We start from the raw sequence: 17,775 nt of genomic DNA on the forward strand, positions 1-17,775 counted from the left end.
AGGGCAAGAATATGTACAAAGGACCAAAGAGGCCACACGAAAAAAGAGACAAGGGCAAGCCAGAGGAACAAGGGCACACGGGATAGCTCTGGGGGCAAAGCCAGACTTTCCACCTGGAGAGAGCAAAACACTCAGATTCCCAACGGGTCTTTGCACACTCCAATCTGATCCACTAAAGTAATACACATCTGAAAGATGTGTAACCTTAGTGATGCCCTGCAATTAGCTGTTGTTTGACTCTATAGTGTTGTATTACTCTGACGGTAGGCATTCCAGGACCTGCCTTGAATTCACTATGTCGTTGAAGATGGCTTTGAACTGGATCCTCCTGACTCCACCTCCCAAGTGCTAGGATTATAGGGATGGTTTAAGAGATACTGGGAATGGGACTTAGGGTTCTGTGGGTACTACTGTCATAAAGGATCTGAACAGACATTTGCTTTTCAAAGACACTTGGATGCCAATCAGATGTGTGAGAAGGGAGTCTGCACCACTAGCCATCAGAGATAGGCAAATCATAGTAAGATTTCAGTCTACAAGGATGGGTGCTATTAAAATGACAAAAATCTGGCTATGAGGCTGTGAACATAAAGTTTTCAACAGTGAACTGCGAAGCGTCTAGACACAGCAAAGTCCTGTCATGGCTGAGATTTTAAGGGACTCTGTTAGGTTTAGTCTAGGTGCTGTAACCCAATACTGAACAATAACAACAGCAAAAACACTGTAGGAAGAAATAGTTTCACCCCGATTCATGGCTTGAAGGCAGAGTTCCCTATGATGGCAATAGTGTGAAGCAGGTGGCCCCACGGCATACACTAACAGAGAATGAAGCAAGATAAACACCAGCACTCAGCTCCCTTCCTCCTTTTAATTCAGTCTAGGACCCCAGCCCATGGCCTCATCTTATTCACATTCAGGGCAGGTCTTCCTATCTCGATTAACCCAATCAGGAAACTCCCTCCCAGACATGCTCAGTGGTGTTTCCTGAGTGACTCTAAATCCAGTCAGGTGACAATGAAGATTAACCACGACATTTGTCGAGCAATCATTAATTAATTTCTGTAACTTCCTACCTTCGAGAACTACGGCCACTGGAGTTGCACAGGAGGAGGGGTGTAGGGAAGAGGGAGGGCAAACGTGTAGATGGCTCCCACTCCACGAACCACTATCCCATCATTTCTCAAATGCATTTTAATTGGCTTCAATGCGGGAGGGGGAGAAGGAGAGAGAGAGCAATGTCTTTCACACATATAAATCTAGGGTCCTTTATCACAGGATCTCTTATGCTCTTAAAATTCCCTAAGGTTGTTACCTGGAGAAGCTATTTATCACACAGTAAATGCTCAACCCATGCAGCTTGTACTCATGAATTGGGAATTTCTTCCAGGTACTGTTTTCCAGCCTTTCTAGCAACTGAGACTTCTCTTATCTAGATGCACTTCAGATGCCTTTTCCCTAACTGTGCTATAATTAGAGTTATAGATAAGAATTTACTGAGTCAAGCCATTTCCAAATATAAAGTAAGGACTGGTAAAATGCTTTTTCATAACCAGTAATATTTTTATGTCTCCCATTGAAGAACCTAGTAACTTTCTGCAGCAGACAATATCACTGTCAGTTTATAATTGAAGGAGCTTCAGCATGGGAAGCAAATGACTACTCAAAGAAAGACCATCAGTGACTGACAACACACTTAGAAATTCCCATTGTTCATAACCTATATTCTTTCTCAAATTCTGGATCATAATAAACCTACTTGTAAGTTTTAGGAGTATGGACTCTTATGCCCGGAAACTTTACACCTAGTTTGGGATTATAACTTTGCAAAAATATCCCATTCACCTCTATTTGCCTCCCCACATGTAATTAAGGAAAGGCTATGCCTCCTAGTCAAACACAGAACTCTTCCTAGCTCAACTCAGCAATAGACAAAATCTAATAGAAGTAGTAAAGGCTTTGGCTTTGTGCTGAAACTGACAATTTATCCCAGTGGTGAAAATTAGCAGAGAATTGGACATTTCTGACCTTAAAAATAAAATATAAAACAGCTGTGCAAAAGCTCAAGACACTGAGTCCCAAGCACCGTCCTGCTGTGACTTTATAATTGTTAATGGGTGACAGTGGTTCTATAAATAACAATAAGGGCAAAATGTTAACCCCCACCCCCACCCCATTAGCACACATTGCTAATGCCCCATCACTACATGAGACACATAGGGAAAGGACACAGAAAGTTCTCCAAGTCCTGGAACTTATTTGCACAGCCCCAACCTGTGACCCTACACGTGTTTTCTGCCACCCTCCTTTACCCTCAGATCTTCTATTTCAGGACTTTACAGACAGAATTTTGTTCCTTTAACATCACATAGGTAAAACTGCACTACAGTATTTAAGATGCACCCAGTGACCCGAGATCCCAAAGTGAACAATGCCTTGAGGTATATCTGCAATGAGAATAAAGTAGGCTCTGAATTGTGGTAGATGGACTAGCCTTCTATTTTGTACTATATGGCTTGACAGTGGAAATAGTGTCAGTCTGCTGAGGAGCACCAGATGCTCACTCTAAAGCAATTACTTCATACAGAGAGAATCGGATTCTCTCCCTGTTTCTTGGGACAAGTCGAAGGTTTGTATCTATACTAAGGCTTCCTACAGATAGATTTTGTGATATTTAGATACTTATTGATTCTATCAGATTTGATAATGGAATCAATCTTTCCCTTCAGAGGCTCCGGGTTAATGGCAAAGTTTATTAAACTGCAGGCAGTCATTCAGAAAGGATCAATAAAGACATGATTACAGGGTAACCAGAGGATTAAACTCCAGATTTATCACAAAATTAAACTGAATTAAATGTTCTCTGATAGCACTTGAAATGCTGTCAATACTTTTAACTCATAATCTATGATCTTTCTGTGTTTACCTAATAGGCAATGGGGTTGTCTGATTTGAGAAAAGGACTGCTACACAAAAACATGAACCACAGAGAGTTGCTAAAAGTATTGAGAGTTGCTTTTGGAAAACCATCTGTAATGGCTGACTGTTTGCAGATGCCATGCTCAGACACCATTCTTTCCATCCCTAAAATCTATCAACAATACATCCACACAGGTCTACATATACATATTTGAAACAGCACTCACGGATTATATATAATTCCCTCCTGTTTTCACAAGGAAGCCTGTGCCTAGACACAAGTCCTTGGTCCCACGAGCAAAGAGGACTGGAAGATGTGGCCAAGATGCTGGGAACTCAACCCACCGGTCCCCATCCTGGGAAGGTGCATTAATGTCCTTACAAAACCAGTCAAGTACATTCATAAAGGTGAAAACCCAATCCCAGATTCTGAAAGGCAAACCAGTCATTGAATGAACTGGCAGTTTCCCATACAGTAGGGAAGTCAGTATGTGACAGCTGTGAAAGCTGGCATCAATACCTTAGTGAGTGAGGGAGAACAGCTCGGCAGGACCTGTGATGATAAAGGTCAGGCCTGCTGAGGCTGCATAGGTGTGCAATTGAGCATATGCAAAGGTTGCTCAGGAAATCAGTCTGGGCACAAAAACTGAGCCTGTGATAAAAGCTGTATTTTAGATGGAGGCTTTCTATTTTCATGTCCAGTTTCTATTTAGACCCAGTCCTACTGTACCTCGTTGTCCAACAGGATCTGTTGGCTTCTAATCCAGTATGATAGTTGTATTGTCCCACCGGGGCAAAACTAGGCTGAAATCAAGATGCTGAGCTGACAGCACCCTGCAACTTTCTCATCCCCTGCCCAGGCTACTGACTGTATGAGTAGTCACTTCCTTTCCCAGGAATATGCTGAGGGATAGGTCCCAGAAGCGTTTGTATTCCTCAACAAGGGAGTTACTGTGCCTGAAGGAAAGCACTTGGTCTCCATCTCCCAACTGGAAGCTGCTTGATATACACAAATGTATAATTTCTTACAGCAAAGAGGTGCTATGTCTCCAAGAACATCCCATATCACTAAGCCATCCCAAAGGAAACTGACAGTTTCATGGCTGTTGTCCCATTCCCCAAGACACTCCCTCTGTTCTTTACTCATTATGGCCCTGCCCCAAGTTAGTGCTCTCCTGATAGTTCATTCTGGTGTAAGGACTGAGCCCGCTACTCACATCTTTGTGTCTATGAGTAAATCTATATCATTACTCTGTTAGATAACAAATAAATTACTACAATGCCTGTCAAAACCAAAGTTGTTTTTTTTTCAAAACCAGAACATTTTATTTTTATGACTGACTGAAATCCTCAAGATGGACTGGATGCTGCAACAGCTGCCCTCTTGGGTTTAGGTGTCGTCCCTTCACGGAATCCATGTCTGAATCTTCGATAGACAATTTTTAGGTGCCTCATCCGTCCAGTCCCAGTAGTGTTTCGCCTCTTAGCCTTGGCACTCCAATTATACTTTCTCTTGCGCTTGGCAGGGTAGCCACATTTGCCACAGGTGGACTTCTGAAGGTGGTAGGCCTTCGAGCCACAGCAGCGACACAGCGTGTGTGTCTTGTTGCGACACTTTCCAAAGGATGACGTTCCTTTCGTCATCTTGCTTCTGCCACCGAGGCCAAAGAGACTGGAAGAGCCAAAACCAAAGTTTTATTGCTTTCATTTTTTAAGGCTGTGACATGATAGGCAGCAGGGTCTTCTTTACTTCAAGTTGGCCTGGAACTCACTATGTTATCAGGCAATGAACTTAACCTTTTGATCCTCCTACCAGGACCTCCCTGGTGAGCGCTGGGAATCCTGGCATGCACTACAACACTTGCTTTATATGGTGCTGGGAATGGAATCCAGGCCTTTAGGCATTTTAGGAAAGCACTCCACTAAGGGAGCCACAACTCCAGACCCAAAGTTATTCCTACTAATTAACTTTCCCAGGCCATCTGGGCAGTCTGAGGACGGAGATCCACATGGTTTCACAGTCCACATCAACACAAAGGTGAGAAGGAATCAGAAGCCTGGAGGACTGTCTAAGCCCTGTAGTTGGAAGCTCATTTTTCCAAACCTCTACTCTGTTTGCCTGCTTGTTTGCTTACAAATAGAAGAAAATCGCTTGGCCTATTAACTTGAGATAATGCAAACACAACATCTTTAAAATCCTTTTCAAATATCCAGACCATATAAATTTCCAGGATGTCTTCATGTCTTCTTAAACCTTCTGTGATTTATGGGACACACAAAGAAGAAAAAAATTCACAAGAAAAACAGAAAAAGTGGGTGGGTAAGGGGTATGGCACAGAGGCAAAAAGGCATTATCCCATGGAATGGAAGGATGGAAAACTTTTGCAAAGTTCGGAATGGAGGAGATTAACAATTAGTACTCTTGACAGATCAGGCACTGAAAAAAGCCACCCTGTTAACTATCCCAAGAGGGAGGCGAGAGAGAGAGACCTGAGGGAGCTGTTGTTGCCGAGTCTATCATTAATCTCATCTCAACTGATTTACCCCTGCTGGCTTCCCCAGTGAGATATTTGTATGTTTCCAAAAGAAAACAGATGCAGGTCACAGTTCAACATGAAAGGAAAAAAAAAAAAAAAACACATGCATCTTGACTTCTGGGTGCCTGACAGCAACACCCACACCCACAAGCACACACATATGCATACACCACAGAGGGATTGTTGAACTCCATCAGGGAATCCCACAATCCTGCACCTGGCTTGACGGAGAAGGGGGAGTTGGGAAAAAATGGAGGGGGTTAACCCTCCTTCCAGCTGAGCACTGACACATGCAGTACGGTTTGGGAGGCAACTTTATGTGCTCTTAGTAGTAGATTAATGAATGTAATTACCTAGCATTGTGGCTGTGGATGCTGCAAAAACTATAATTTATAGAGCGCTGTAAAGTTCTAATGTGTTTTTATGTCCATAAGCTGCTTAGCCATAATCTAATGCATTTGTACAAGAACAGCCTAAGTGGCTCTCAGCTGAACAGTGAACACAAGTGTCTGAACCTTGGTGACTCCACCCGTACGTCTTTATAACCCATCCCCGTGTGGCAAGCATCTGAGGAAAACAGCTGCTGAATTATACAAATAATTCCAGAGCCAGTGAAAGGCTCTCTGCCTCTCTCACCAGGAAGAATGTTTCTGGCTGACAGAGGGCTGCAGGCTTTAATTAAATGCTGGAGTGGATTCCCAACACACATTTGGTGGTTACATTTTCTTTCTCCACACTTTCCTCTAGCCCTGTAGCTCCTCCAAGATTTTAAAAACGTAAAGTGGAAGAGATTCTTTTACTAATTAAAAAACGTCTTCCACCTTGGAAAAAGGCCCGCCATTTCTGATTGCTTACAACCGGTGACGGGATGAGAGAACAAAGGCAATGGCACCTTAACAACTCTGCCATCTTCAGCGAAGTGTCCATCAAAGTCATCAGTGAGCTGAAACATCTTAGTGACCGGATACCCACAATGCAGCTGAGCTGGAGGGTCCAAATGGCAGCTAAAGCCTCCAGGAGCTTACTACCAGCTAGAATAAAATGCCATGATTTCTATTGGTATGGCAGGTGGTGGGGGCAGGTTCTTGCTCTAAAGCATGTGACTTAACCTTTCCCTCTTCTGTAAATTACTGCTGATGATAGTATTTATTCATAGGATCACTGTAAGGCAGTGTGGCTCAACCTTCCTAACGCTGCGACCCTTCAACACAGTTCCTCATGCTGTGACGACCCCAGCCATAAAATTATCTTAGTTGCTAATTCAAAACCGTAATTTTGCAAGTGTTACGAATAGTAATGTAAATATCTGCGTCTTCTGAGAGTCTCAGGCGGTCCCTGTGAAAGGGCCGTTCGGTCCCCTCCAAAGGGATCTTAGCTGCTGATAAGGGTTTAATGATGTAGTACATGTAAGTGTGCTTAGAAGGATGTCTGGACCTGCAGCACAGTCAGTGTTTGTAATCCGTCATTATGATCGGTGCTCTAGAAATCGCTGGACTGTGGTCATGCTGGAAGAGAGGAAAGAGCAGAACACTGCCGACATTTTTTCTGGAAGCACACTTTCAAGAGTTATGCATGTCTATAATGGGGAGTCCAGCAGCTGATGGGGAGACAACAGTGCTGAACCGAGAAAGTGGGTGCAAAGGAGTGCGTGCCTCCAAGCACTTACTGAACAAGCAGGCTCACCCCTAGCAACCAGGAGGCCCTAAGGGCAGCTTCCTCACTGTGGTAGGAGACACCACTGGCTCATCCTCCTCAGAGAGAGCACTAGTGAATATGTGGATCATATTTAAATAACCACTTCAAGCAAAACATAAGACTAATATCCACCCCCCTCCGTGTATGTGTGTGTGTGTGTGTGTGTGTGTGTGTGTGTGTGTCTATAGTCCAATGCATTTAGAGGTACACAGGGTGTACATGCATCTTCAAGCCATAAGACAACTTTTTGAGTATTGGTTCTCAAGCACCCTGTGCCTCCTTTTGAGACAGGGGCCTGGAAGTTGCCTAAAGGTTAGACTGGCTGGATAGTGAGCCCAAAAGATTGCCTGTTTGCATGATCCCAGCACCAGTATTAGGAGTTCATCCTCATACCCAGTCTTATTTACTAATGTGTGGGGACCAAACCCAGGATGAGGTATCTTTTTAGCCCCCAAGTTAGAATTATCTTATGAGTTTCTGAAGGAATTAGTATAGGGACACAATGGCATTACATCAGCGACTACACAGGGATAAAACACTAGTTCGAAGACTCACACACAGGGTAAATTACTATCAAGGCTAATATGTAATTGATGTTCTTATCTTAAAATGTGCTGCTCCCCTGCATTCATGAGATGAGCAATGTGATTTGGATTCAATTAAAACCCCTAAGCTGTCCAAAGGAAGAAATTCTATCTTTCACAAAGCCCTGCATCTGCTTCAAGCCAGAGACCTCTAAAAGTCCATCCATGATTTACACCTACCTAGGACAGCCACACACCCAAGTTATATACAGAAGTGCCACTTAAGACGTAGGTCACCACCAGCAGCCTTCGGAAATCACCTCCTCTTTAGCTGCTGCAACCGTTCCAAGAAAGTCACTGGGCACATGGGAAACTTCCCCATATTCATCAGGTCCTCACTCAACTAGTCACTACCCTCCTTTGGGGCTTGCTCCACTGAGCTCTGCTATGGGAAAAGAACCCTTAAATTGTCTACTCACAGACTCTCCTTGTTCACACTCCCCACCTTCTATCTCATACTGCCATGCTTCCCAATCACCCACACACTTCTTGCTGTCTCCTGTAAGACACTCTAGGACGCCATATTGCTCAAAGCGACCAGGAGCAGCTCTGTTTGTCCAGCAGCCACGCCATCACTCCTCATTATGTCCCACACATAACCCCTTCCCTACCTGTATGTCCTGGGAGGTAATTTCTCCTTTTCAAGCTCGGTGCATTTTCTGTGTTCAAAAGTGACCATTAGATGGTCTACTAGGAGTTATGAGCACATAAAAATGTCTCCTTGGAAATGCTTTCCATCTCATTCTTCAACAAATTCTAATTTTGTGTCTCTTTCTTAGTACAGTGGTACATGCACAAAACTACCATAAATAAAAATGCAAAAAATGAGGTTTTTTTTAAGTCTAAGCCACCCTTCTGGATAGGAGTACAACTATCAAAAAAGTGAGATAAAGAATGGTAAGAAGACTCAAGATGATGGTAAAGGCATCTCAAGAAGGTAAGAACATGTGTTGCTAAGACTGATGATGTCTGAGTTGGGTGAAAGGAAGAAGGCCTATTAGTTGTTCTTAGACTTTCACAAGCACATGAAAGTCTACACAAACACACACCAACTAAATACAATGGGAAAGTGTGGCGTATTCTGGTTTGAACTACAAAGAGTAACAAGCACCCCCATAATCAAAACTTTTCTCCATACTGCGATACTCGAAGCTTTTAGCGAAACATCACTAACTGATTTAGTCATATAGGAAGCACAGTTACTCTATATAGTCAGGAGGAAGAAAAAAAGATACTCTCTGAGACAGGAAAGGGTATTCTGTGAGGAGGAGAGGGTGTTCTGTGAGAGGAAAATGGAGCCCCATAAGGTAGTAGAGGGTGCTCTATGGGGTAGACAGGAAGCTCTTTTGGTAAAAAAGAGTACTTCACGAGATGGAAATGGGTGCAGTGTGAAGTAGAAGAGAGTGTTCTTAGAGGTAAAGAGGGTACTCCATGAGATGGAGAGTGTCCTCTCTGAAGTGAGTTGAAAGGGAGGTGTGCTCTGTGTAAGAGCGTGGGTATTCAGAAATGAGAGAGGAAGCTCTGTGAAGTAAGACAAATCACTGTGTGAGGAGAGGGTGCTCTGTGAGGGGAAGAGGGTGCTCTGTGAGGAAAGGTTGCTCTGTGAGGTGAGAGGGTGCTCTGTGAGGTGAAGAAGGTGCTCTGTGAGGTGAGAGGGTGCTCTGTGAGGGGAAGAAGGTGCTCTGTGAGGAAAGGGTGTTTTGTGAGGTGAGAGGGTGCTCTGTGAGGGGAACAGGGTGATCTGTGAGGAGAGGTTGCTCTGTGAGGTGAGAGGGTGCTCTGTGAGGGGAACAGGGTGCCTTATGAGGAGAGGTTGCTCTGTGAGCTGAACAAGGTGCTCTGTGAGGAGGAGAGGGGATGCTCTGTGGGAGGAAAGGGGTATGTTCTCTGACACAGATATGTTTTGTGAGAAGTGAAAGAGTGTCCAGAAGTAGGAGAGGGTGCTCTGTGTGAGGGAGAAGATGCTCTATGATGAAGGGAGTGTACTATTACACAAGAGGGAAGGGCTCTGTAAAGTGGTAGTGATGGTGCTCTATGAAACCAAACTCTTTAAATATTTGGCCAATAAAACTACCACATATTTGTAGAAACAAGTCACATTTAGGAGCACTATCAGAGGCCATCCTTTTATATTTACATAATGAAGACTTCAGAGGGATACTGGAAAATCATCAAACACACCAGGTATTATACAACTGACACATAGATTTCTTTTAAAGATAACTTAAGGAATTGCTTATTTGAATAGAATTCTGTATTGAAACAAGAAAAGAAAGATGTGATACTAATGACTAACCACCACTTATATTTCTCTGGAAACTGAAGAAATCCAACTTCATAGTCACTGCAACCTGTAGTCAAGACAGATTTGTGCAACCTGCTGTTTCATGTGATAGTTGTGCCACAACTTATTAAGTTAACCAGGGAACCATGCAATGTAGTCCCTTTCTAAACTTAAAAAAATCAGTATGTGGGATATTAGGTATTTTAGACAGCTTTCACTAATTGAGTGTGCACGTGTGTGCGTGTGTGCATGCATGTATGTGTGCGTACATGCACAGATCTGTAGAGATCAGAAGAGGTCATCAGATATCCTGGCAATGAATGTGGGAAAATCACCTCAAATTCCCTGGGGGATTATTAAAGACTCTTACCCACTAAGCAAGCTCACCAGACCCTTGAATTAATTCTATATGAAAGGCAAAAAGTTATGCTGCACAATTAATGAAATCTTTTAACAGTGAACTACCAGTGGTAAGTGTTCATTAATGTATTCTGAGACATGACTGTGGCAAAACTAAAAATAATTTCTGTGTTTTTCCACCTGGACACAAATAGATTGGTCGAGAAGATTCACACCAATATATCCCCCACAAAATGGCCCGTTTCTAGAACCTGGGGGTCCAGATATCAGAACTACTGATGGGAGAATAATGTTGCTCTTCTCTGTGAGGTACAAGTTGGCTGCAAGATCTGTGCTTTCAAAAATGATGCTAAAATAAGCCAACAGTCTCCAGTCACTGGAGCTATCTATCTACACAAACACTATGGGCCATCTATCAGTTGTGTTTATGTCACAAGAGGCCCTATCCAGCCTTTCATACGGTTATCTCTACATGAAAAATGGATCAAGGACATTTCTTATTAACATAAATCTGTTTGATCCTGATCTTGTAGCATACTGCAGGACTAGTGTCATCTCAAAAGTGCATGTCTAACCATGTCACTCCATTACTGTAAACTTCACTCGCTATCCTGACAGATGGCATTGTCCACAACTTAGGTCCAAAGACCTTCAAAAATTCAGTCCTGCTGGTAATGCCAACCTCATTTCTTGTCCTATATCCTATACCCACTTCTCACCATGCCCTTTAACTCCAGACATAGTAAACTACTCCTCCTCTAAGTTTATGAGACAAGTCTCATGTCTCTAAAACTCTTAACATGACAACCTCACCTGCCAGTAAAACCTTCCTGCCTGGCCCACAAAACCCTGTCAAACTTGGTCATCCCCTACTTAGTTTTAAGATCTCTATCATCCTTGACAAAACACTTGCTCCCTTGTATTACCATTTCCATGTACTTTCCTTTACCATGAAGCTATATTATGGGCCCCTACAGAACGAGGTCTGGGCCTTGCTTGTTATCACAGCAACACATCTAGCAGACGATCTCACTTGCTGGACATTACAGAAATGGAGAAATCTAAAACAACCTTGGTACATGAAAAGGTGACCTCAGTCAGATTCTGCAGTCATTCCGGGAAGCAAGAAGATATTCACAATATTCTAATGAGATCCAACTAAGTCCTGTTTCATCTCTAACAAATCAGAATTGTCTAAAATCTGAAGGGCAACTTCCATTGTTAACAAGGAATTATCAAGAATCACAGTATTAGAAGCTGCAGTCTTTAGCTTATTGTCAACCTGATACAACCTATCGTCACCTGGATATACAGAATCTCAAGGAAGGACAGTCTAAATGTCAGGTTGGCCTATGGGTAGGCTTGGATAGGGTTTTTCTTAATTAGGTTAACAGAAGTAGAAAAGTCTTGAATGTGGCTGGCACCACTTCACAGGCTGGGTCCGGAATGGTTGATACAAAACAAGACAGAAGATAAAAAGAACAAGCACACAACAATGAAAAAAAAGGAAGGAAAAGCCAGGTCACCAGTACCCTGCATGCACTCATTCACTTCTCTCTGCTCTTAACCATGGATGTGCATAGCTGCTTCTTAACTTCTGTAACCTGGAGTTTGTGAGTTAAACACTCTCTGCAGGGTGATTTACCACAGTACAGAAATGAAGCAAAGAGAGCAGCTCTGATAAGCTGTACCTTTGCTGCTGACCAAGGACCATGCCCAACTGCCAGGATTGTGCTTAAAATATCATATTCTCAAAGTCCTAACTCCTTTGTACTGTTCTTCGGAGTGTGAAACATGTACATGAGTGATCAGCAGCGCACACAGCCACAGGTGCACATGCAGAGACCAGAACAGGACTTCAGTGCCTTCCTCTATCACTCTCTGCCTATTACCCACAGACAAGGTCTTTCAGTGAACCAGAAACTTGCCATTTCAGCAAGCCCGACTGGGCAAGTCTCCACTACAGGCACACAGAGCCAAGCCCAGTTTTCCACTTGAGTGCTGGCAGTTCAAACACACATTTTCATGCTTGCAGAACAATCACTGTTACTAATGAGTTGTCTTCTCTGATCCCTGACCCCTGCCCCAGTTCTCACATTGAAAATAATAATAATAATAGTGATGCTAAGGCAATAGCTTCAACCTTGGTTACTAATAAAATCTCCTGAGAAACTTTTTAGAAAATCAAAAGCAGACACACTATGAAGCATAGTAAGACTTGACCTACAGGTTCCAGTGTTCCTCCGCTGTGTCATCATGGTTGCAAACTCATGGGTAAAAGTGATGAAAGTCCCCAGTGAACAAGCTGCAGAGCCAGGATGCCAGACTGCAACCAGCACAGTTTCAGAACTCAAAATGTCTATAAGTACAGGGCTCTGTTAAGCTACTTCTGTGATCTTACAAATCCTAGAACATTATCTTTTCTCTTCAAAGTATTAGCAAGTGTTAGCCTCTTCATTAACACAAGGAGTATCCTCTCAGAATTCAGATTCTCATCAAGTGTCACTCTGAGTGTGAAAGTCAACTCCATGGTCCTCCTCTGAGAGCTCTCTATCCACTGAGCTTTATCTAACTTCACCTTCTCCAAGTTTCACCTGTCACCAACCAATCAGAAGCGACAAAGAATATTGCGTGTTAACTTACTTTTAACTGATTTTCAGAGAAGATGACAGGTCATAAGAAAAACTATTTGAATAACTGTGAAGGTAAAATGGCTAGCATAAAATCTTAAAGCTTACTTTAGGATGCTGTTTTAGGTAGTAGCATACCTCCCAGAGCACAAAAAAAAAAAAAAAAAACAGGAACACTGTTCACTGTTCATTAATTTTAGCACTTAGAATAGAATTTAGGTTCATAATAATTGACACGAATCTATCAAGGACTATTTCAATATTATATGGAGAGAAGGAGGTGAATGAAAATATATAAGCAAGTCGCAGACAGCAGGGAAAGGCATAAAGGATGCCTTTCTAGCATTTCATACTTTGGAAGGCTTAGTTTCAATAAAGAACGACAAAGGGTTTTCTTGCCTTCCTTAGTGTGAAAAGCAGAACAGGACATGAGGTGTGTGCTGTGCCTCCTTGTCTATTAAGGGTATGGTAAGTAACCTGTCCAACTGATCAGGATCCTGCACTGGAATAGAGTGGACCCTTCCTTCAATGCTGTGTAATTTAATCTTTAAACCTTCTTAGTTACATGAAGCTGAAAGATAAACTAGTATATGTGGAAACATAGAGGAAATACATAGGCTAGAGCTGCCCGTCAATCTTTGCTGTCCAATTTACACAGAGAATTAACATTGACTCATGCTTGTTTGTTTTACCAGAAAAGGCCTGTAATAGCCCAGGGTGACCTCAAGCTGACTAAGTAGCTGAGAATGTCCTGGAACACCTGGTGATCCTTCATCTCATATTTTTACCTGATGAACCATCTTTCCAGTCCCTCAGAGCATGGTTTTGAAGGCAGAAAAGAGGCTATTATTGTTCTACATAACTTAAATACCCAAAATCTCATAACACATCTTTTGAATACTTTTTTTTTATTAGCCAACCATTATGCAGAAAATCATAGAAAACAGAGAAAAGGAAAACTAAGGTTTCTTTTACCATTCTTTCCTTACACATCTAAAAGCAGAGTGTTAGATGAATCTGTACATAACCTGATGGGCAACTGGAGATGAGTTAGAATGTACAGCATTCTAACTAAATCTACTATGTGCACAAATCATAATCGCACGGTGCATACATTTGTAGATTCTATGGAAGATGGATGAGCTGTATCTGTGGTTACAAGTGACACTACACTACAGAAAAAAGTCATGGAGACATCAGGATGTTAGACAAAAACTTAAATTTGCCTTAAAACAACATCACACACCAAGACAGAAATCACCATGAAAAGCTGAGGAACTGGGGATGTACACTGTGGAAGAGGCCTGACTAACTTGCAAGGGGTCCTAGATTACACTAGCAGCACTGAAGAAATAAAAGATTTAAATTTACACTTAAGTTTAAGGGAAAAAAAGCTGAGATGGAGTCTGCCCTAAGTTTCGTTTCATACTGTTGTAAGAAAATACTCTGACAAAAGTAACCAAGGAAGAAAAGGGCTGCTGAACTAATAATTCCAGGTTACAGAACGTAACTACAGAGCAGTCAAGGCAGGAACTTGAAGCAGCTAGCCACACATTATATACACATACCAGAGCAAATTGCAATGACTGCATGCATGCTGTCTTGTACTCAATCCCCTGTCTACATTTACACAGTGCTGGACTTAAGCCACCATGGTGCAGTCCACAATGGTGTGGATCTGCGTATCTCACTTGCCACAATCAAGACAACCCCCACAGACACCTCCACAGGCCACCCTGAACTAGACACTGTCTGTTGATTCTAAATTGTGTCAAGTTGAACATCTAACCAACCTACAGTCCTTGGTAAAACCTTCAGTATTTTGCTATTACCATGGCATCCTTCTCCCAGTTTTTCAAGAAGGGAGGAAGGGACACACAGTTTTCCTTTGCACTAGGTCCTATGAATTAAAACACCTAGCTCTTGCTAAGTTAACTTATAGCAAAGGAAACTGAAAGAAACCTAAGAAAATCGAGTATCTCTGAGGAAGGATCTGGAGTTGCATATATTTTTTTCTACAAGTATCTCTGGGAAAGGATCTGGGGTTGCATGTATTTTTTCTAGAATCTGTAGTATTAACACTGTACTAAAATACTTAACGATTAACTTTATTTATTACTGTGTGTGAGTGGGAGGATGGGCACATCTGTGGCACACGTGAAGAGGTCAGAGAATAACGTGGGATCTGTTCTCTTCTGCTTGTGTATAGATGAGAGCTAGAACTCAGGTAACCAGATTTGTGTGTAGTGTCTTTACCCACAGAGCCACCGCCCTTCCCCTAGCCAGCACAACTCTTTCTCTTGTTAATCCACACAACCTCAATATCTGTATTCCTAGGAATAAATACAGTAATTTTTTGCAGCCTGGGAATACAATCACAATATTTTCCGTTGCTTGCTCAGACTTTTAGACTTGAATAGCTGGTGTGGCTTTAACTCACACGTAAAGTTGAGCGTTACCCTAAACAGAGTCACTTGCAAACTCAGTTTGCTATGGTGCTTATACGTTGAATTTCTTTATAATGCATGTTAGAAAAGAACATGGTGCTCGGTGAAGCATCTCAGTATCTTGCAAGACACAATTCCAGTGACATGTCAGGCACTGGTTTTGATGTTTAGGATACACCAGGGAACAGATTTCCAACTCTTACTAAAATGTTAAAAGACAATGACTCCTAGGAGAGAAAAGAGAGCAGAAAAAGAACTAAAACAGGGTGCAAGGACCATCAGTTATTTGAAACATTTATTACTAGAAGCATTTTTTCTTTTTCTTTTTTAAATGTCAAAGTCTCTCTCTACACAACCCTGTCTGTCCTAGAAATTGCAATGTAAACCATGCTAGCTTGAACTCACAGAGATCCTCCTGCCTCTGTTTCCTGAGTGCTTAGAATAAAGAAACATACCACTACATCTGACTCTGGGCAATTTTTGAGTCTGTTTATTCTCTTGCTGCATAGATTAAAAGACTAGGAGCCGGGTGGTGGTGGCGCATGCCTTTAATCCCAGCACTCGGGAGGCAGAGGCAGGCAGATCTCTGTGAGTTTGAGGCCGGGCTGGACCGACAGCCTCCAAAACAATACAGAGAAACCCTGTCTGGTAAAACCAAAAAAATTAAAAAAAAAGATTAGATACCAAAAGAGGTGACCATCTATGCACAGAATAGCTGCAATGACACACACAGGAACAGGATAAAGTAGAAAGAAATTGTTCAAATATTTTTAAAGGAAATCTTTCTTAATCACACAAAACACAGATTAAAAAATTTTGTCTCTAAAGATCCCACTTCCATGTCATGAAAATAAGCAGGTCTGAATGTGTTATCTATTGTTCACTTCATCCTAAATGGCAACATTACACTAAAGCCACGGGTGTGTGGAATGGGTATATTTTGTTTGCAAGTAGGAAACGTAGGATAATGTCAGATGATTCTGTGTAGTCACCTCAGTCCTTCTCCTCACCTCAGCAGTCCTCTCTACTGCAATGAGTCAGGGATCCTTGAATACACAATACAATAGTCAATTACTGCTATCCATTTAATAATTTGACATTTCCTATTAATATTGCAAACTTGGTTATTTATCTAATATCCTTCAGAAAGTTCTTCTATATATAACAGGTCTCTAACCTCAGAGAGTTGAGACTCTTCTTGAGTAAATACATGTACCAATGGGGACATTTAAAAATAAATAAAGCAATGTTTAAAATCATAATTTACACACACACACACACACACCCTCTCTCTCTCTCTCTCTCACACACACACACACACACACACGCACATACACAAAGAGACATCAGGGACTAGGAGGGTAGCTAAGTCAGTAAAGCAGGAAAGTACTCACCTTGCAAGCATGAGAGCCTGAGTTTGACCCCCAGAATGCAGGTATAACAAGATGGGCATTGTAACCTGTGTTTGTAATCACAATGCTAGGGAGGTAGAGACAGACAGATCCCTAAAGTTCCCAGGGTCAGGGAAAACAGCCTACTTGGCAGGCCAGTGAGAGATGTTTAAGCAACTGGGGGTAAATGGTATTCCTGAGGGCAGATCCAAATACATGTGTATATGTGTATACCCAGACACATATACACACTTTAAAAAGAGGCAGCAATTAAAATAACTGGGAGGTCAAAGACAAACTAATAACAGTATTGCGGTAGGATATACCCTTAAATGGGACTAAACAGACCTTTTATTAACCCGACTACTTAGTAATTTCAAAAGAGTACTGTAGATGCTCAATAAACACTCACAAAAGGACTATGCTGCCAGTTTCACAATATCTCTTTCTACACACCTACAGAATATCATTTTCCAATCAATTGCTTGGACAATTCAGAGGTAGATCCAATGTTGCAACAAATCCTACCCAAACAATGGCCGATCTGCTTCACTCAGAAGAGCAGTTGTACAGGAGCATCAGCTCCTCCATGGAAGAATCAAAGTGTATCACAGGCAAGCACTGAACCAAACACACACACACACACACACACACACACACACACACACACACACACACACACACCTCTTCCAGCACACAGCACAGGTGTGAGGACAGCACTTCATTTTCCAAGCTAGCAGAGGGGAACACTGGTGCAATTACTCCTCCACCACCTAATCCCCAAATCATATTGATTCAAAAGTCAATACTAATGGTGGAAAGAGCAATAGGGCAGAGGCCTTAGATGAAGAATTAAGCCCTGCTTGACTTTAAACAAGTCATTTCACCTATCAAAAATTCAAATTCTTCATTGGTAAAATGGTGAGATGAA

At 42.1% G+C, this 17,775-nt stretch overlaps 2 protein-coding genes across 4 annotated transcripts in view; both read right to left on the minus strand.

Moving 5' to 3' along the window:
- Nucleotides 1-17,775, minus strand: part of Auts2 (activator of transcription and developmental regulator AUTS2) — a 1,041,919-nt gene that overhangs the window by 779,989 nt on the left and 244,155 nt on the right. The window lies entirely within an intron of this gene.
- LOC101838074 (60S ribosomal protein L37-like) lies at nucleotides 4,223-4,587 on the minus strand. Its single transcript, XM_040731600.1, has one exon. It carries the CDS (start codon nucleotides 4,558-4,560, stop codon nucleotides 4,267-4,269), a length of 294 nt encoding a protein of 97 aa, XP_040587534.1. The 5' UTR covers nucleotides 4,561-4,587; the 3' UTR covers nucleotides 4,223-4,266.

The sequence above is a fragment of the Mesocricetus auratus genome, unplaced genomic scaffold, assembly GCF_017639785.1.
Source record: "Mesocricetus auratus isolate SY011 unplaced genomic scaffold, BCM_Maur_2.0 Super-Scaffold_100025, whole genome shotgun sequence".
In the NCBI taxonomy this organism is placed as follows: domain Eukaryota; kingdom Metazoa; phylum Chordata; class Mammalia; order Rodentia; family Cricetidae; genus Mesocricetus; species Mesocricetus auratus.